We start from the raw sequence: 21,528 nt of genomic DNA, 5'->3' as shown, positions 1-21,528 counted from the left end.
GTATTATGTTGTAATAATAATGATAATATTCACAGAACTAGATTATAATGGACAATATGCTGCTTAATTAAACAATGATGAGTCTGTGATATCTCCACATATCTTTTTTTGGTTCCTCCTATGAAAAGTTTATTTGTAAATGTTTAGGGCATTTGTACTGTAGTCAGCTAAGGATTTTTTTTTCTATTTTTATTTATTTTATATATTTCTTTGTATTTTTACACAGTCTAGAAGCCTTGCTCTAGAGACCAAACATGGAACTTTTTCAAGCTACCTCAGGCCTCCAATAAATGAGACAGTGGTCTCACACTGGAAAATGAAATTCATCTCCCACATAAAAACAATCACAAACATCCAACAGGAGGATTCGAACCTGCAGCCTGTTGGAGAGCCTATACACTAACCACTTGGCTAACTTGGCCAGCAGTCCATATGATATGAACTTTGAATTTAACAATTCTATCAGGGGAATTTTAAGAACTGTTCTTCTGCTGTGTGTTTTCAGATCATTAAATAAATATATTTTTGATTAAGTATGCCATAGAGCATAAGAAATTAGTAGAATAAATTATTATTTTATTTTTATAGTTAATTATGGTTATACTGAACCTGTTTCACTGATTTCGATTATGTTTATACTGGATCTATAAATGAAAAAGTTTTTTGAAGGTACTTATTTTAATAAACCTTTATCTAGTTAAAGAAATTAAGATTGGTATTTTTAAAGTAGCACATGGAACAGCAATGGGAATTGAAGAACTTCAGCTCTATTATCACATCTATTGTTTTAACTGCTGCATTTGTAAGGCTGAACTTGGAAACGGAACTTCTGGAACAGATGTTGAAGTACGAAACAACAGACTTTATTGCCAAAATTGTTTTAAAGACATCTGATAAGGTAACAATTTTAAATTAGTTAATAGTAGTTACCATTTGAGAGTTATTAAGCTTGCAGATTATTATTATTATGTATGCTCCTCCAGGGAGTCCAAGGACTCACCAAAGGAAGGCCATTTTAGTCACTTAGAAGGCCATTTTAGTCACATACTTATTATACCTCTCTCGTTTTGGACACCTGCACCAAAGACACACATCATTTTATGGTAGCCCATTCCATACACTCACTACTTGACGTGAAAAGAATCTGACAGTCACATACTTCCTAGCTACACATTTAACCAGCTGCCAGGGATGAACCTAAGTTCTGCTTGCACCAGCCATAACAAACATACAAACTAGTAAACTCTTTACTAGTTTAATCTTTAAAGGTACCTGTGGCATAACTATAAATAATAAATTACATTAAATTAACTTTATTTCATTAAAGTTAATTACTGTGAGTATTGTGTAATTTCTTATCTTTACTAGTTTGTATGTTTCTATCATATCTTCTCTCCTTTCTCTATTAACACGTTCATTGCCAAGCTGAAAATTGGAATTTCATGTGGTGGCCAAATTTTTTTTTACTTGATAGCGACGGCCACGCGATAACGCGTGATCGACTGCCAAGTGAGAACTCACATCACGCGATATCGCGTGATTGACAATGAATTAAACCGAGAATTTTCCCTTCAATCTGTCCTCATGTGCATTTCCATAAGCCAATTATCATCTTGGTTACTAACCTCTAGATCTTTTCAGCTATCTCCCCCCTTTGGAACCTGGGTAATAATCATATCTACACACAAACTTCGTTGTTTAACTTCATTTCTTAAAATTGCACTCAGTAGATGTGCAAGTCACCATGACAGACAAACACAATAATCTGTTTACACTATTCTTGAATAGTAAGAATACCAAGTCTTTTCTGATATCATTTTGCATGTGAGTCACTGCTGAGACCATCTGCTAATTTTCTTAGAACTTTTATATCTATATCTCAGTCTTTGGTGAACTATTTTTTTCATATATTAAAATTAGTTTGAATTCTTGTTTAGTGAAAGTTTAGTGCACTGACTGATTCATCTCTTATTTTGTATAAATTTATTCATCTAGCTCCTCACCATATCAGTCTTTGCTAATTCTAATGTCAATTTCCAATATTAAGTTGTCCTCTTCACTAAAAATTATCTCTGAAAGTAACAAAAATAAATTAGTTATTCCATCAGAGTTCATGGCAGAACTGCTTTATAATCAATGTACAGAAATTTCTGTTATATTCAGTTTTCTTTCTTTCTTTATCATTTGAATTGCTTTTCTGATAAAAGATTTCTAAATTATGACATATTGTTACATCACTTTATTTGGAGCTACCTCTCATTTAAGAAATTAAGTGCATGTATAATTTTAAATAGAGCTGATTCCTCTGCGATAGTAATTTTGAAATAAGACAATATAATTTTATGCCCAGAATAAATATAATTTAATGATGATTTGGAAGCTTTTGTTTGTTTTGAACACCAAATTACACAATAACCACAGTAATTAACTTCAATTAAAGTACAGATATTTCATATTGAAACTAACAGTTCATCATCAATATGTAGAAACAAGCAAATCAAAGAACAGGATTACAAGTTACATACAATAATTGATTTACCAATTAAAAACAGTTGCTGCAAGCTAGAAATTAATATATTGATAAATAATATTAAAACTATTTTTGATGTTTACATAAAATGAGAATCTCCCAAAAGTTTGGGAGATTCTCATTTTATGGGAGAGAGGCATTCTTTGAAAAGTCATTCATATTCGAAGTGCTTCTATGGAGAAGATGAGCTTCATCCCACCGGATACTGTGTTTAGTGTCAATACTGTGCTGACCAGACTTTTGAGGTTTCATGTATTCAATGTAATATTGATGTTCATTAATTCTTTTTTCCATAGAATAGCCTATCTGCCCAAAGTATGTCAAATTACTATTCACAAGGTATCTGGTAGACACTAGCTAACAATAGAGGTGACAGTTTGTGTTTTGTAGATGGTAACAGATGAGAAATTTTGTTGATAAGAAAATATGCGAGAATAAGGGGATACTTCTTCAAAAATCTACTAGTAGGTTCAGAGATACCAGAAATATAAGGGATTAGAATGCTGTGGTCTGTTGAAGGAATTCTTAGATGTTGGAATGTAAGCGTCAATTATCTGCTGGATTTGATGAGTTTGTAACCATTTAATTCCATTAAAGTTTTGATAGAAGTTCTTGTTGTAAGCTTCAGGGAGAGGAGCATACATTATGTGCTCTATTAATTAAAGATTTGATAACACCAATTGTTTGAGAGGTGTGATTAGAAGACGTTTGATGAATAGATCCCGTAAAGGTAGGTTTTTGATAAACACTATTGTAGGAAAGTGGAAAGTGGTAAGTTCATTTTCAGAATGAGGCCAAACAGCAAAAACATCATCGACATTGGGGGATGAATGGATGAGAACAAGGTATCTTTCAGATAGTTCAAAAAATAGTTTGCCAAAGATGGAGACAGAGGGCTATCCATGGATCTATAGATCTTGTTTTTCCAGCTGAAATATCCCGATTGTATAACAAATTGCAAAATCTTCACATCAGGAGGGGAAATCATCATATGGTAAAATAATAGTGTCAAGTAATGGAATATTAGTAAAAAGGATAACTATGTCAAATTGACAAACAAATCCAACTCCTGTATTTGAATATTCTTGATTTTTTTCAATAAAATGTGTGGAATTCTTGATCTGGATTGTCCAATATGGGCAGTTAATAAATGTGGAAGAAATTTAGCAATTCTATAGGTGGGAGAGTTGATACAATTCACAATGAGTCTTACTGGACAATCTTCTTTATGAATTTTTGAAAGACTGAATAAATGAGGAGTCCTTTCAGAATGGGTGCATAACTTATCCAGGGTATTTTGAACCTAGTTAACTACTTCATCAAGGAGCTTATTTAATTGTTGAATTTGTGATTTTGTAGTGTTCTAACTAATTTCTTGATAGGTGGAAGTATCTTGTAATAGGCAGTCTATCTTCCTCTCATAGTTGGCCTTCCATTACCACTACAGCTTTTCCTTTATCTGCTTTTGAAATAGATGCATGGTTCTTTTGTCTTAATGAAAACAGTGCATGAATTTCAGTACTAGATAAATTACATGGAGATAATTTGCTTTGCTTGTTTCTACACGTTGATGATATACTGTTATTTTCAGTATGAAATATCTGTACTTTCATTAAATTTAATTACTATCATTATCATGTAATTTGTTGTTTATAGTTATGCCATAGGTACCTTTAAAGATTTGCTTGTTTTGGTCTTTATCGTGGTGATGCTAGATAACCAATAGTTTTGTAGTAGGATTTTATTTTTTATTTATTTTTCTTCTTTCCACTTCCAGTTCTATTAAGTTCTAGTTCTTGACTTTTACTATTTTTCCTGATTCCTTGACAAATGCAGGAGACACTTTAACTGGGTAGTAAACAAAAAATCATGCTATCTCAGCTAGCAGGTTTTTTGATTATTCTGTACTATCATAATGCATGCCTTTGTGAATTCCACCCAGGAAAGGTTGTAAACCTATCACATGTTTAGAACTACTGAATGAAAAAAAATCCAGTAACTCAGATTATTTCACTTTTACCCTGTATATATCAGAAGGTCTGTATATAAGTGACCTTCTTCAGTTGTCTGCAAAACCAGTACACACTTTTGCTGATAATAGATGCTGTATCTCTACAACCCTGAATTCTGATCTGTAAACCATTCTTCAATGAGGTCTGATAACCTTGTTAATCTCAATGATGGTAAAAAAAAAAGTATCTTGCAAAAAATAAAATAAAATAAAATAAAAAAAATCCCAAGAATGAAAACGAATCTTTTTTCATTCTTACTTTCATTCACTCCACTTTTTCACACTGCCATTCAGTTCTGAATGCTTGCATTTGCTACAGATATTTTCATGAGTAGCGTTCATCATATAATTGGCATTGATAATTCCTCTGCTCTCCTTTAAATCTCTCAAAACATGCAGTGACTATTTGATGCTATTTCAGCAGAACTGCCAAACTCACATAACAGTTCATTAATTTCTTCTACTGCTGTGGAACTATCACTCCCTCTTATGTATTTCCTGAAGAGTAAAAACTATATATCTTTAAATCCAGTTTAACAGTTCTTCTTTCTTCTCAGTTTTCTACCCATTCATGATACTAATGTACAGTAGGTAAAATAACCTCTCTTGCATTATTTAAAAAAAAAAAAAAAAAAGATGTAGTAAAAAGAAACAATAAATATTTGAGTCATGATTGAATGGCAAGCATGTTTAGGTTGTAGTCACCATATCAACATTGCAAGTTTAAAAAAGTTATTAAATTATTATCTTAAGATCCCATGGAGTCACAGACTCATCTAGGAAGTCCCTTTTGTTATACACACAGCTCATCATACTATGCCTTAACACATTTAAATTCTCTGCAGGCACCAGGCAATGCATTCCAATCATTCACAACTCTCCATGCAAAAAACCTGCTTCTCACACCCTCCTTATACAGCTTCCAGAGATGACCTCTTGTTCTCTCCCAATCTCCCACCATTTTATAATAAACCTCTTTGACATTAATCCTACAATAACCCTTGACCAACTTATATGTCTCTTCTCCTGTCCACTAGACTTTGCAAATTGCATTGTCTCTCAATGTTTCTTCATATTCAACATTCCAGAGATCAGAAACTATTTTGGTCAATTGCCTCTGGACCTTCTCCAACATCCCTTCATCCTTTTGAACACCAGGTGACCAAATCTGTGCACAGTAGTCCATATGTGGCCTAATCAGAGACTTATACAATGGAACCTTGTATAAGGTTGCATCATTGGCAGAATTCGTTGTGTTGTCCTCTAAATTTTAGATCCTTATCCACCATCACCTCCAAGATTTCTTATTTCCTCCACCTCAAACAATATATCTGCACCAAGAGTCAATTCTACATCACATCTTTGTTTTCCAAATTTTAAAACCTTACATTTTGCAACATTTAACTGTTATCCCCACTCTTGTGCCCATTCACTTGGTCTATTAAAGTCTTCTTTTATGGCAGCAACATCTACTCTACTCCTCATAGTTCATCCCAACTTTGCATCTCTGCAAAAAAAACTGTATATCCCCATTAAAATCTTCCCTTGTATCATTAATATACAAATTAAACAGCAATGGTCCTAAAATAGACCCCTGAGGCATATGACTAGTGACTTTCATCTTCTTGGATGTTGCTTTCCCCCCTTCCCCCCATACACAACTTGTTGATACCTATCAGATAGCTAATCTCCAATCCAATGCACTAGTTTAATATCTAACCCCATTTGGGCTATCAACTTATGTGATAATGTAATCTATCAAAAGCCTTTGCAAAGTCTAAGTACACTACTCTGTATCCATTTCCTACATCCAGTGCTGCTGTCCAATATTTGATAGTATGGATTTGATAGCAAATCCATACCATCAAAGATAATACCATTGTTGTCAACCCAATTTCTCCAACACCTTAATTTCTCCAACACCTTAACATTAACACTTGACACACAGATTAGCTTATAATTTGATGTTTGAATTCTGTCACCTCTTTTATGAAGCAGTACAATCTTGCCTTCCTTCCACTACTTTGAAACTTGACCCAATGTAAGACTCATATTAAATAAATATGTTAAGGTAGATGTCAACTCCCAGGTACATTCCTTCAAAATATGCGGTGATATATTATCAAGTCCCACAGCCTTATTAATATCAAGTTTGTTTAATTCCCCCATATACCTCTTCTTCACTCACAGTCAGTCTCTCCTCATCATCATATACTGCTCTCAAACTCTCCATGAAGTCACATTCACAAAGATGAAAGACCTTTATGAACTGCTCATTAAATATCTCAACTATATCCTCCATGGCAATTGTCCTTATAGCACATTTTCTCCAATTAATGCCATCCCACCATGATCATTCTATTTTTTGCTGGCTAATTGAAAGAACTCCTTGGGATATTTTTGGTTTTATTAGTTAACTGTTGCTCATATTGAACTTTTGCTACCCTTACCAATCGAGTCACCCTCCTTACCTGTTCTTTGTATTTATATTTCTCATGGAATTGATTATTACCACTCCTTGTATGTTGCCTCCATAATGCCTTTTTTTCTCTGTATTGCATGCTTAATCTCTTCATTCATCCATTTTGCACCTACTTTATTTAATCTTCTGACCTTTGGAATACATTTAGACATTGCTTCTACTAGATAGTTCTTGAATATCTCCCAAGCTGTATTAATCTCCTTTCCAACTAACTCCTCATTCCATGCTACACCTGCAAGCTGTCTCCTGAGCTTCTCATAATCACCAGCCTTGTAGTTCCCTTTCTTCACAGAAGTTCACACATAGCTGGCAATTACCCAGGTAATAACTTTATGGTCCCTCTCACCAACTGGAGGGAGATTTGACCTCATTTATAATAATATCCTCTGATGAGATGATCAAAGCCAAGACCCCTCAATCCTCGTGTGTCCTCTGTTACATACTTGAATGATCTTGTCCCTCAAAATCTCAAGAAACTCATTTTCTTTACTTCCAATTGCTATCTCATCATTCCAATCTATATTGCCATAACTAAAATCACTTATAATGATCACCCTTTTCCTATTTGCTTGGTTAATTTGCTTATTAACCAAGCAAATAGGAAAATTTGCTTGGTTAATAATCATTTCCTGGTTACTACCATTCACATTACCAGGTCTTTAGCAACATCCAACAAAGTATTTCATTCTGTTCACCTGTATCTCACCATACTGCCTGAAAACCACTGCCATTATTTCCCTCTTGCATTTCTACCTTGTATGGATATAACTTTTTTTTATTATCAATAGCACTCTGCCTCCCTTTTAACCCTTTCTATCTTCACAAAATATATTTTACCCTTCCATCTCTATTCCTGTCAAGATGCTATTCTCATCCAACCATGTCTCACTTATTCCAACAGTTTTGGCTGAATGAACTCAATCAATACAACCATTTCATTTCACTTATTTCTGATACTTCTAGCATTTGTGTACAAACATAACAACTCATTCCTGGATCTATGACAAGTTTCACTGATACTGCTTATTAGATGTGACTTTCCTATACTCTTCCCTATACTTTTCTTGAAAAAGAAATGGCTTTTCTTGAAAAGCCATTTCTTTTTCTCCTTGCTCATCCCAGAACCATCTTCAAATCCAACTGTCTTTACTACATCTGAGGCCATCCCTTTTTGTCTACACACACACACACACACACACACACACACACACACACACACACACACACACACATTCACATCCTTTTGGGGCATCAACCTTTCTTATGCTGTGTTCCCCTGTCCATCCTGAGTCTCCCCATTTCATTGTATTTGTCTTGCACACTTGTTCTCTCATTCTCTATAATCATGCTACCCACTTTTTCATCCTGAAGCACCACTCAATCTCTTCTTTCTTGCTCTTTCACATTGCTTTTTACTTGTTCAGATTCATTCTCTGCACTCATTATCCTTTCCAGCTGCAGTCTCTTCAAATGACTCACACCAAAACCATTCAAATGCAGTCCATCACTCTTATGTAGTTCAATTCTTCCTTCAAACTAATTCTGCACATTCACAAACTGCACTCCTTTCCTTCACACATTTCTGCTAACGAATCATTCATAATTCTTGCTTCCCACCTCATCTCATTACTGTCATGCCTGGGCAACACACACTAACTACCTTTCCTATTACACTATTATCTTTTATCTTTCTCAATAACCTTCTGATATTCAATCTTACATTCTCCTTGTTCCCAATCAAGTCATTTGTTCCTACTACCAACCCCTTTTCTTGCTTACTCCTCATATCCACTGCCTCAATCACTATTCATTTTACCTCCTAGAAAACAAATCTTATGCATCTTTCTTCTTGTGTACCACACTTCTAATAATCAAATCAAATCACCATACAATGCAACTCGCAGATCTTTCACTACCTTTTTCATACTGACATCATTTGCTTTTGTCTTCTTCACTCTTCCATATACAGGGTGTTTCAAACAGAATGACCAGATTTCAAATAATTATATTTACTAATGAAAACAGAGATATACAATTTTCAAATCAGGACATTCTTTTTGAAACACCCTGTATATATAATATTATATCATAGGCTGTGCTATAATATCGTCTTTATTTTTAACAAATAATGAAAATTAATAATGAAAACAGAGATATACAATTTTCAAATTGGGACATTCTTTTTGAAACACCCTGTATATCTCCAATTCTCTTCATTTCACTCTGCATCTGTCTCATCTCTTGCCTCATCATCACTGACTCAGCTTTCAAACTTTTGTCCTTTTTTTTGTTATCATTTACTCTCATCATTTTATCGCCAGTCACAGACACTTGTTTGCCATTAACCCCACTCACCACCCTATCGTTAATTGCACTCTGTTTTTCAACATCATTGTCTGCTTTATCATCAATTGAACTTTTTTCCTTGCTATCACTTCCACACACACACACTTTGAGCATTCGCAAAATCTTCAACTGCAGTTTCAGGTACGACTGCATGTTCCCTATTTATATTGAAATTCATATTTAAGCAAGCCTCATGGTCCATCAGAATATTACATTTCCTACATACCTACACTCGTTCTTTTCTCTTATTCAGCCTCTCTACATAAATATCTGCAACATCTTCCCATGCATGCATACTACATTCATGGCACTGCACCATTTTTGAGAAATCCATGCTCTTTGCTTTGTCTTCTGCCAATGATTTGCCTTTCATTGCCATGTTGTTTCAGTGTACTAACAAAAACAATGAATTTATGATAATATTGCCAAAGAAATTTATCCAAACACTGCATTCCACATGCAAATATCTCACAGTAATACTTAATCTACAATTTAGACAATATCCGCACACATTTAAATATAAAATTTACTTATCTTGCTGCAGCTCACACAACGACCGGTTTAACTCATTCCACCTAGTGCTGATTTTTTTGATTTAAGAATAGTATAAAATATGAAATATTTTATCATTATATTCATTGTGATTTCTTAAAATGTTTTAAAAATTAAAATTAAAATAAAAAAGATAAATATGAGAATTCATTTTTAGGAAAAAAAAATTTTTTTTTCTTTATTTTTCAACAGGAGTCCATCTGGTAATGGATAAAGTGAAAGGTAAAAACATGTTATTAGTACCTCATGGCAGATGGCAGTGGCAAATATCACCAATAGTAACACATACTAAGGTAACAAGTAAAGCAGGGAGAAATAACTGAATCACATTTAGACTTAAACTTGTGCCTTTCATCCACTGCCAAGATCTGTTAAGAATGCAAGCAGTGATGCCACAAGAAAATGTCCAGTTTCATTGCTAACTCTTCCTGTTAGTTTTTGTTCCAAATCTTAACATTTCTCATTTCTTGTATTTAGCGCTCATTATACTTGTTTCATATGAGATGCAGTTCTTCTTTTGTAAGAGTTGTAATTCTGTAGAACGAATGATGTATTGAATGCTAATTATGTTTGCTCCAAGATACTTTATCAGAAGTGATTATTTGTATATCATTGTGCTGTTTTATAACATAGCCCATGGTAGGGCATAATATGCATTACTGAACAGTCTCTGTATGATTATATTATCATTATAGAGATAATGGAAAAGTAGTTGGAAACTTCTTGACAACTCTTCTTCCATTCTTGCTGTTTCATTGAAAAGAGATGAGTTTTTTAAACATTTTTTTTTTCATTTATATAAATATGTATTTATATCAATTTTCTGTCTTTATAAAAATATCAAAATAATTCATATGTTAACAGATAGCACTTTTATGCAATTCTGCAATTCACCTGGGGCCATTTATTTATTCATTAAATTGATCACCTTTTATAAGATCTGAACCCCAGAAAAATAATGTTCAGTATTTGACGTCTTCATTTTTATTACTCTAAATATCTTCCAAAGTTGTTGCCTTAGAAATTTATAATAAAAAAAATTAAGCCATGTAGTACGTTATTCATTAGAATTAAATACATTTTTTAAGAAACATAATCCTGAATTCTAGAAATTAAGAATTTATTGTGTAAGCAAACATTTTGAATAACTTTTAAAATACCTGGAACAGTTTATCATCTTTGAAATATGCCTTCCCTTAAACAATAAATACCTCATTATCTCTGTTACTACTTTTTAAACTTCTTTATTATGTATAGAATTTATTTGTTAATTCTTTACAAGTGTATAGAATTATGTACATAATTTGAATATTTGCTGGTTATTTATAGCCACGAGAAGTCCAAACTCTGGTCTTCAGGATTTTTTTTTTTTTTGTTCCCTAAATTTTAAATGTGCTGTGTCCATCATTGCAGTGACTTGTTTTGTGTGATTTTGCTCTAATTTGCTTCCAAGCATTTTTATGTTAAGATTTTTCTGTTTACTTTTCTAAAAAAGCTCAAAGAAAACAACGTTAAATACAAAATATTATTGCAAATGTCATACAGTGTACATTATAAGTATTTAAAACTGCAGAATCGTATCAAATGTCTTTCCTTCTTTTCAATAGTTTCATTCCATTATTATTATTATTACAGAAGCATTCCAAAGTGCAAATATTATGGATTGATTGTTTTATATGATTTACATTTCTTCCATTTATGTGAAGTAACATGCTATTTTTTATTTATTAAGGACAGAATTGTTCATTGAATTTCTGTACACAGGAAATACAGAAATGTAAGATATTGAAATGTCATCACATTGTTTCATTGATCATGTCTTTCTTTTCACCCTTGGAATATCTTTAGACATTTTTAATGCTTTTCACTACAAGAAATTAATTATGCACTGACTGTTAATTGTTTCAGATACATTTTGCTAATGTTTATACTATAAACGTAATCCCACTGTTTGTTAAACTCATTTATGATATGATACTGTATTTCATTTTGTGACTTTGACCAAATTTTTTTTCTACTGGCTAGAATTTCTATTATTACACAATAATGTTAGTAGAATAACTTTAAAATGTATATATGTACTTTAAAATCTTATTTTAAAAATTAGTGTTTCATCATACTTTGTTTCCTTTTACCACACTCAGTAGAGATGCCCTCATTTGAAGCTTTGTCCTAATTTTCTAAATATATACTTCTTTGAAATCCTTATTGTCTCTTAACATTCATTCTGGATTATTTCCAGATCTATCTTAAGTGTAAATCAGTATATTCCAATGGGAAATATATATATATGAACTATTCTACCAAAATTATTTGGATCTCCCACTAATGATGGTTAATACATGACTACATTCCAAAGTAAATTGTACTGACAGATAATGAAACCATAAACTAACTCATGTCATTCATATTTAAAAATTTCTAGATTCACAGTGTGGACTACTTTAGTATATCTCCTTAAAGGAATAAAAAAAAAATTTAAATTCTAAAAAAAAAGACTGTGAATGCACCTGTCAGTGCCAAGTAGGCATTTACAGTTTTTTTTATTTTATTATTATTATTATTTTTTTTTTTAACCAATGGGGGAATAACAACTGAAAATGAGTTTGGTGGAGTAATGAAATCTGTCTTTAAATGCCGTGGTCTACCTTTTTAGTTGAACAATATAAACCTGCAATAAAGAGATGATTTAAATTTAAGGACATCACACATAGAATTCTTATGATTGGGAATTGGATCAATTCAGCTTTGATTGATCCTCTTCCCAGGAGTTATGGTGAAGAATTATTTTCTGGTGGCTTGTTCTGAACTATTGATTGCCATGCTTAGTATCATAAATATTTCTACACTGGTATTCTTCCTTATACAAGTTTTCCGGTCAGTAAAGCTTCATGTCTTTTTTTTTTTTTTTTTTTCTGTTTCATTACCACAGTAAGCCATGTATAAGATAGATATTGAGAGTTACTGTTTTCCATTTCAGTTTTTCTGTGATCTTTTCCACTGAGTTGTCATTGGCTTTACAGAAAGAATGGGGGAATAGTATTGAAATCACATACATACATTAAATTGTTGAAGCTGTAATTATCAAGTCTGTTACCTAGATCTGTAATAAACACCATGATATTTGGGTAATTTTGGTAGGATAATTAATATATATAATGTAAATATCATTCACAGTTACTCTAGTTTTGATTTTAAATCAAGTATTGAATGTCTGTTTCATATAGGTATTTATGATGTCATGTACAGCATATGAAAACAAGCTAAACTGGATTAGAGTGCAACAGTATATGTTATTCAAGGCACTTAGATGATTTTATTAAATTCTTTATCCATGTGTTTTTCGTGTACATTATTATAAAAATGTGTATTGAAGTGGCTTGCAAAAGTTCCGTGCTTGGTCTCTACAGTTGCATTTCTGGACTATGTAAAACATAAATTTTTAAAAAATACAAAAAAAATTTTAATTAATAAAAAAAGAGAAACAAAATCCTTAGCCTACCTGCAGTACTAATGTACCATAGGTTTAGAACTTTTCGTGGGTGGAAGTATCAGCTGGATACTCTTAAATGCAGCACAAAGCCTATTATTTTTAAATTTTACTTTTAAAAAATTTGTATCTAAATGTTGGGAAAATGGGATTATACTCTTTATGACTTTTTCTATTGAAGACATTTTCAGTTTTCCAACAAAAAATGAATTTTTGACTTTTATAATATCTGACACTAGATTAAAATATCTGCCAATATGTATGTGCTTAAACAACATTGTGTGGATCATCAGAATGGATTGGTGAATATATTTATTTCAAAGTTGCATACTCTACTAACCTAATCTATTCCAAAGTATATCACTAAACTCATAATTTTTATATAATATATACAAATTAATGCAAATAAATTAAAACATCTCTTTCTGTTGTTAAATATGGTATTTTGCTTTTATAATAAATGTTCGTAAATTAATTTAAAAAATTTCTCCATCTTCTCCTTTAAGAAAATCTTTTATAGTCCTGATGGGCATTATATAATACCTCTCAGTTATTTTATGCATGTTTCTTTTTGTCATTTCTATAAGATCCTCACAACATTGAAAAATTAGCTAGAAAAATATACAGACATATTGCTATCTGTTGAGATAGTGAGGAAAATTTTCTGTGAAAATTAATATAACGTAATAGAGGTAGTATGTGCAGACTGTTACTGGTACCAAATTAAAGTAAATATAATTGATTTATAAAATTTTAATTACAAAAAACCTACTTGTTTATACCAAAGATTAACTAACTCAGGAACTGAATGAAAAAAAAAAATAAGGCTAAAAGCCTAAAAAAAGTTGGTCTAATCTGCAACTAGAGCAAGACTTACAATGGTCTTTCTTTTGGCAATCTAGTATTATGGAAGTAAATGTCATTTCCACAGGACTATGCAGGCATTGCATTTTTAATCTTTTGAGTGACATGAATGATAAGGTGCTTTTTTTTTTTTTTCTCCATGTTCTCAATATTGGGTGGTTGAATAGACTTGGAAATGACACTTGTATTGCCATTGTGTTGTCCACTGTTTAATTCATTTCTATATATAAAAAACAACTCATCATCATTGTCCCAAGAATTCACTGGGAAAATGATTTATTGATCTTGAGTTCCAAATAATCTAAATGGCATTCTCTTTAATGATAAAAGTGTAAGATAAAAGGACCTCCTAGATGAGTCTTTGACTCCATGAGGTCTTGTTTAATAATAATAATAATAATAATAATAATAATGATCTGTACTTTATTTTATGTCAGATCTGTTAGTTAGCTTCAGTTTAATATTTTCAACTTTGTGATGAGATCTATCAGACTCCTTAATTCTAACCCTTTCAAATAATGTGCATTTAGCATTAATCAATATTTTTATTTTTTGGCAGGATTTATTATTTTTACAGCTAAAATTGCATATAAAACTTCTGTTTCTAATTCCTTAATGCTAGAATTAACTTTTTTTAAAAAAGTCATTTAAAAAAAATAAAAATAAATAAATAAAAAATCAGCCAATTTCTCTAAATGCTATAAATGGATGGTATAATGTGTTTGAAATTAAGTTAATCAGTGTATGAAAATACCTGTGATTATAATGAGATGTGATTACAGTTAAAAAGTAATAATGAAAGCAAATGTTCTTCATAAACAAAAAAAATGTCTGGATTGAGCCCATCAAACCTCAATCATCTCTTCTGGATTAAATATAATCTAAAGGGCAGATGTATCATTATCTGTGGACACAGCTGAATTAATAATGAAATTAATTTTGTGGGAGCAGAATTTGAATTCTTGATGTTAACTTGCATGATATATGATGTTGCCTTGAACTCAGTTGCTGGTTGTTTTCTACTCAAGTTTAGCTCTTTATTTAATTGCAGCTAATGTACTTTTCTCTAGTAAATCTCTTCATATACTGGATGTACCTTCTGTGATATTTTACTGATACTGTGTTTCTACATTCCTTTTGTATTTTCACTGTTTGCTTGAATTTCTCTTAATGGAGTTTCTCTGCACTTCATATATCTAAGAACAATCTTTTTGAGATGTACAGAAGCACCTCTCAATGTGCAAAATAGTATATCCTTTATATAAATGTTTAAATTTTTATATTATTGTGTAGAAACTGTAGTTTTGTATATGTATTGCTGTATGCTAATTTTTCTTTGAGATAATAGGACTGGTTTAATGACTAGACAGGTTATCAAAAAAAAAAGGAAGAAAGAAAAAAAGAAGCAAATGAGATGTGCAAAGTAATATTATAAAAGAACTGGAAATTTCAAAGAGAAAATTCATTTTCTTATACTTCCTTATAACAACATTAGAAAATGCATTTCCTTTTATTAATATTACAATAAATATAAATTTTATAAAATTCAAAACATAATGAATTAACTGAATGACTGCATATTTATCTGGTTACATTGCAAAATATAATAGTTTTATAATAGACTTTTGTATAAATGGTTGTTTACATAAACTGTTACCAGTGGGTATTAATTACATCTCATTGCATGAAAAATTTAAGCACTAGTAGAAACTGCACACACTCAGGGTCATGTGACTAATGGAGAGATCGATATGTGTGCATTGTAAAATACATGAACTACTTGCAGATTTTGAACAAGTAGATATTTATGAAAGAATGTAATTAACTCCCATAATTGATAAATTTATCATGTATGGGCTATAATTGCAGTACAAGTAGATGCAAATATGCCTATTTTTATTTTAAACAGCATTTGCTTTCACCCACATGTTTCACTCATAAACGGTTCAAGACATGTACACTCGTAGTTTAGTTGAATTCCCAAAAGCTGAATAAATTAGGAATTCTGCTCTATCAACCAGTTATTGTTTACACCATATCAGGCAAGTGATAGAAGGAGAGATGCAATCAGAGAAAAATAATGTGAATTTTTAGTTGAATAAAAAGAAAAGAAACTTATCTATATAATTTTTTTAAATTCTAATGCAAAATCAAGATTTGAATTTTTAAGTTGTCCTAATAATCCAGATACTGCATGACTGTTGGGTGGCTGGGATAACATGATTTACTGTGCTAACAAAAAATCTGAAAAAGAAGAAATGATTTAAAAAGGATTATAAAAACTAATAAGTACTTCTCAGTTTCTTCTCTCTCTCTCTCTCTCTCTCTTGAAAACAATGAAGTCAGATGTTGCAGACTTACAGGATTTCAATAGATTGTATGAGTGGGACTATCAGCTCAATTTGCAAAATACATGGTTTTGAATTTTCTTAAGCAAGGATGGGATGCAAAGTATACACTTGGTGGAGAAAATTTTGAAGGGAGTAGAGGAGGCAAAAGATCTAAGACTGGTGGTGGATAGGGATGTGACGTTTAGGAGTCAATGTACAAGTTGTGAAATGGCAATAATGTGGAGGATCTTGACATGCATAAATATAGAGACTATGGTTCCATTGTATAAGGCCCTCATCAGGCTTCATAAGGATTATTATGCACAGATTTAGCACCTGGTTTTCATGAGGATATGTTAGAAAATGTCCAGAGAAGATTGACTAACGTGACATCTGGTTTTTGGAATGTGGGGTATGAAGCAGAATTGAGGACATTCAGTTTGTATAGACCCATAAAATAGGAAGAGAAGAGGGGATATGTTCAAGACATACAAGTTGACATAAGGGTTGTTACTAGATTAATGTTGAAGAAATTTTTCATAGAATGGGAGACAAGGTGGAATAAGAGGCCATCCCTGGAAACTTTATAAGGAGGATGCAAGCAAGGGAGTAAGGAGCAGGTTCTTTTGCATGGAGAATGGTTATTGAGTGGAATGCATTGGAATGAGAGCATGTGATGAATAACAACATGTTGAATGATTTTAAAGCACAATTTGGTAAGTTTTCTGTGTGATAATATGGACTCAGAGTCAAAAGATTCCTACAATGAATCTTTTGACTCTGTGGAGGTCTAGTATTAATAATAATAAAATATCTCAATCATCTTTCCTAATATTTATCAGTCATTCTAGCCAAAACTACAAGTCTGGATCTGTCATTGTTTCACGTCTCCAAAGACGGTGGTGGTGGCAGTGGTATATTGAGCAATAAAAATCATCTGCCACTTTTTTTTAATGGATTTTATAAAAATCTGCCACTTTTGATAGTGACAATTTTTTAAGTGATAATGTTAAAAGTGGTCAATAAATATTAAACTAAGAAACTGGGCCTGACACTTTTGCAAATATTCAAACACATTATAAGAAAACATCTCTTTAAGTTGATATATTTGCTACACAAATTAATATCTACATATCAGAAATATAAGACCCAAAGTAATAATTATGACTGACCCTCCATGAAACAGACTCATCCTCAGAGGTCTACTCTGAGGTCAGACAAACCACACTTTAAAATTATTCATTGACTGCACATTAGTCATTTTCTCAGGCAGTGCATTCCATACTCCATCACCCACCTTCACAACAACAAAATAACTACTTCTCACTCCCTCACGCAACTGCCAGGGATGATCCCTTGCCTTTTTTTTTTTTTTTTTTTGGAAAATCTCTGTAGGATCCATTTAGTAAGCACTTCTCAACAACTTATATGTCTCAGTCATATCACTCTTTCATCCACCAAACTATGCAGGTTACACTTTCTTGACCTGTTCTCTAAGCTAAGCATTCCAAAAGATGTTTGAACTTAACACACTTAAAGTGTGTTAAGTTCAAACCTAGTGATATTAAATTTGTAACCTACCTTTTCCTTGGCAAGAATCTAGACATGGCTTTCTCACCATTAATATAACTGCTGGATATTCCCTTGAACTTTAACTCCTTGTCAACTATTTGAGATCCACTATCCCCTTCCAGTGTAGTCTCAAATAGAATAAACAGTGTTCAATCTTTGATTTCCAGAGTTTGTAACCAAGTTACATAAAAGTTTTATGTAACTTGGTCACATAAAACTGATTAGCATTTCCACTTATTTGTCCAGTCCATGTTTCCAGCCTATTGAAATCCTCCTCAGGAGGATTCAACTACATCAACACCACTTTTAATAACTCTTCCCTCTTTTATTAATAAACACAGCTTCTCATTTGATGAATGAAATGAATATGGTATCTCCATATGAAAAACGAATGTCAATCACATTTTATGGTGTACTATTATTATCTATGCATGATCTCTGCCTGCTTGTGCTGTTTGATTTTAGCCTGTATGTGATAAAATAGCATCCTGTATAAAGTATACATATACAAGATTTTTTTTTATTATCTTTACATGTGAAATTTAGCAGTACTGTAATATGAACTTTTAATACCTTTTTTTGCTAGCAAATTTACCCTTTTTATGATTATTAAGAACACATGCAAAGCTCAGAACAATCAAAGCAAATAAACAAAAACTAGTATTCAGTGTCCCTTAGGGATACTTATCTGCACAGATGATTTATTAAATAAATTACAGAGCAAGGAATTTATGAATAAAACAGTTGTAGAAAAATTGTAGTCCAGCTCTTTATTTAGATTAATCAAATGAGATCAGAGTTTTGTAAATTATTCTGAGCATCTGGCTCTTACCTAACCAATAATGATGTACATTGACTTCAGTAGTGAATAAAAGCTAGTAAAAACATTTGCCAAAAATTTATAATTCTTATTTTGTAAAACAATACAGAATTGAACTGTGATTAAGAATATTCTATATTTGCACAGTAGAAGTAGAGGCACAGCTTTAAGTGTAATTTTGGGGTATTGAAAAATTTGCTATCTGCTGATTTTTTTTAGGAATATCAACATTTCTAAATATTTATTCATTCCTTTTACAAGCCTATAGTGCAGAGGCATTTTTAAAAATCCTTGCTTTTTTAATAAAGGTGTGCAAAATTTTTCCATTTTTTAAAACCTCCCTGAGCACTGCATTTTATATGGTTTTATGCATGAAAGCAATGATTAAATTGATATTAATATTTCTTTATAAAGAAATTTTTAATAATGAGAAGAACATTCCTCTTTCCCAAATTAAATGATGGACAATGTTGTGATTAACAATACTTAACAGTACAAAAACTTAATTTAAATGTTTTATATTGAATAAAATGTGATTTTCTTCCATCAGCTCTGGTTGTGAATGCAAAATAAGATGTTTTCTATATACAGTAAAAGATTACATATAAACTGACCTATGTATGAAGTATGAATTCAAGATATTAGCTAAATGTCTCTGTGTATCAACTCTTAATATCTGTAATAAAATGTAATAGCAGTCCTAATTATTATCATGCCAGTCTGCTATTAGTTAAGCCTTATGTGAAATGAAATACTTGTTATTATTCCTGACTGTGAACAACCGGTGTTGTTAGACCTAATGTAAAATATTGATGTTAGGACTAATGTGAAGTATACCTATTGTTAGGTCTAATGAGAGTACCTCTTATGTAAAAATACCTATTGTTATGTTTAATGTGAAGTACTCAGTTCCTTACCTGATGTAAAGGCCATTATTTTAAGTGTATAAGTTCAATGTAAAGTGTATTTTTAGGCCTCATGTAAAGTACTGCTTGCCAATGGGACAACTGGCATTTTTGAGGAAAGTTGTAATAGGTACTGCTTTAGTTCAGATCTATTGCAAGCATCAACTGAAGACATCTGAATTATCAGGGGATTATGATCGAGAAGATTAATCCTTTTCCAAAATTCAAAAATGAAATTTTGGTTAAATTAATTCCAATATGTTGTATTTATTTTCTAACCTTATTCTAACTGGAGTAATGAGTAAGCAACAAACAAAATAACGAAGGAGTTTAGTTTACATTTGTCTATACTATGATGGTACTTTCTGTTAATGAACGTCCATATAGATATTTGTTAAATATATTTTTGTGGTGGAATGAAAAAAAAAATGCTGTAAATTACTTGATTTCAGATATATTTACAGATAGACTGAATAGTATATGCATCATTTGAAAAGTATCTTTGAATGTCTATGGCAGATTTTGTAGCTAAATTGCTTTACAGTAATTTAACTTCAATGCAACTGTAAACTCTATATTTCAGCACCTGTTTAGCAAAAGAATATGTTTCTGTATAAGTTTGCCTTTTAGATGACTACTTAGTCTAATAATGTATCATGGTCACATTATTTGTTTTGTTTTGTAAAATACTTCCTGTGAAATTTTGTAAGGAAATGTAATAAAAAGAAATATATATTATGTATTTCACTGTAATCTCATGTGATATTTTAACATAGTAATTTTAGCTATTACCAGAGAGCTTGAGGGTAGGGGGGGATGTTTATAATTATACTGAAACAACATATTTTTTACTTTTTTTTAAAAAATCATTCTCATGCATGAAGGCTGCATGGCCTATATATAATAAATAAATGGTGTGTGTGTGTGTGTGTGTGTGTGTGTGTGTGTGTGTGTGTGTGTGTGTGTGTGTGTGTGTGTGAACTGAAATAATGAATGAGGTAACGTGTGTGTGTTTGCAGCAGATTCATGTTTTACAGGAGTAAAATCGGAGAAAAAACTGTCATACATGATAATTTAATATTATTTTAAAAAAATTGTTAGAAAGGTGTCTTGCATCCTAAATGAGATTTGAATTGAGGTCTTTTCAAAAAAATAATAATAATCAGAGAACAAAAATGAAAAAAGAGAATTTTCTCCTCTGGAGTAAGTAGAATAAAAAAGGGAGAGGAAAACTAACAAAAAAATTCATCTCCCTCCAAGAAACTCTTCTAAAAATATTTTACTCATAAAGAATAGTAAAAGTTTATAGTTTCTCTGGTCACTCAATCTCTCTCTCACATACACACACCAAACAAGATATTCATTTTTTACTTGACTACCCACCTATCAATATCTGGTGTGGTAGTGAAGATTTTAGAGAAGTTGGTAAGAACTTGCATACAAAAATGGGTAGACAAACAAGCTATACTTTGCAAGGAGCAGCATGGGTTTACTAAAGGAAGATCATGTTTTAGCAATTTGCTCATATTTTATAACAATCTTATGGCCAAGTTGGATAAAGAGAATGGATACAATATGATAATGTTGGATTTTTCTGAGACATTTGATAGGATACCACACGAAAGG

General features: G+C 31.7%; 1 protein-coding gene across 2 annotated transcripts in view; it reads left to right on the top strand.

The window, feature by feature from the left end:
• LOC150105689 (uncharacterized) overlaps positions 1 to 20,644 on the top strand; it is a 61,661-nt gene extending 41,017 nt beyond the window's left edge. The window contains exons 9-10 of one of the 2 annotated variants that reach the window (XM_090394300.1): positions 731 to 898; positions 12,902 to 20,644. In XM_090394300.1, coding sequence (XP_090250426.1) covers positions 731 to 894 — 164 coding nt within the window. In that variant the 3' untranslated portion in view covers positions 895 to 898; positions 12,902 to 20,644. Of the gene's footprint in view, positions 1 to 730; positions 899 to 10,113; positions 10,866 to 12,901 lie in introns of those variants that run through there. The other variant, XM_090394299.1, reaches the window with a different exon arrangement.
• Positions 20,645 to 21,528: the final 884 nt, after the last annotated feature.

Source organism: Typopeltis vanoorti, chromosome 6, assembly GCF_054136105.1.
Source record: "Typopeltis vanoorti isolate ZY-2024b chromosome 6, IOZ_Tvanoo_1.0, whole genome shotgun sequence".
Lineage (NCBI taxonomy): Eukaryota > Metazoa > Arthropoda > Arachnida > Uropygi > Thelyphonidae > Typopeltis > Typopeltis vanoorti.
Note: the sequence above shows the minus strand (reverse complement) of the source record. Positions and strands in the feature narration are given on the sequence as shown.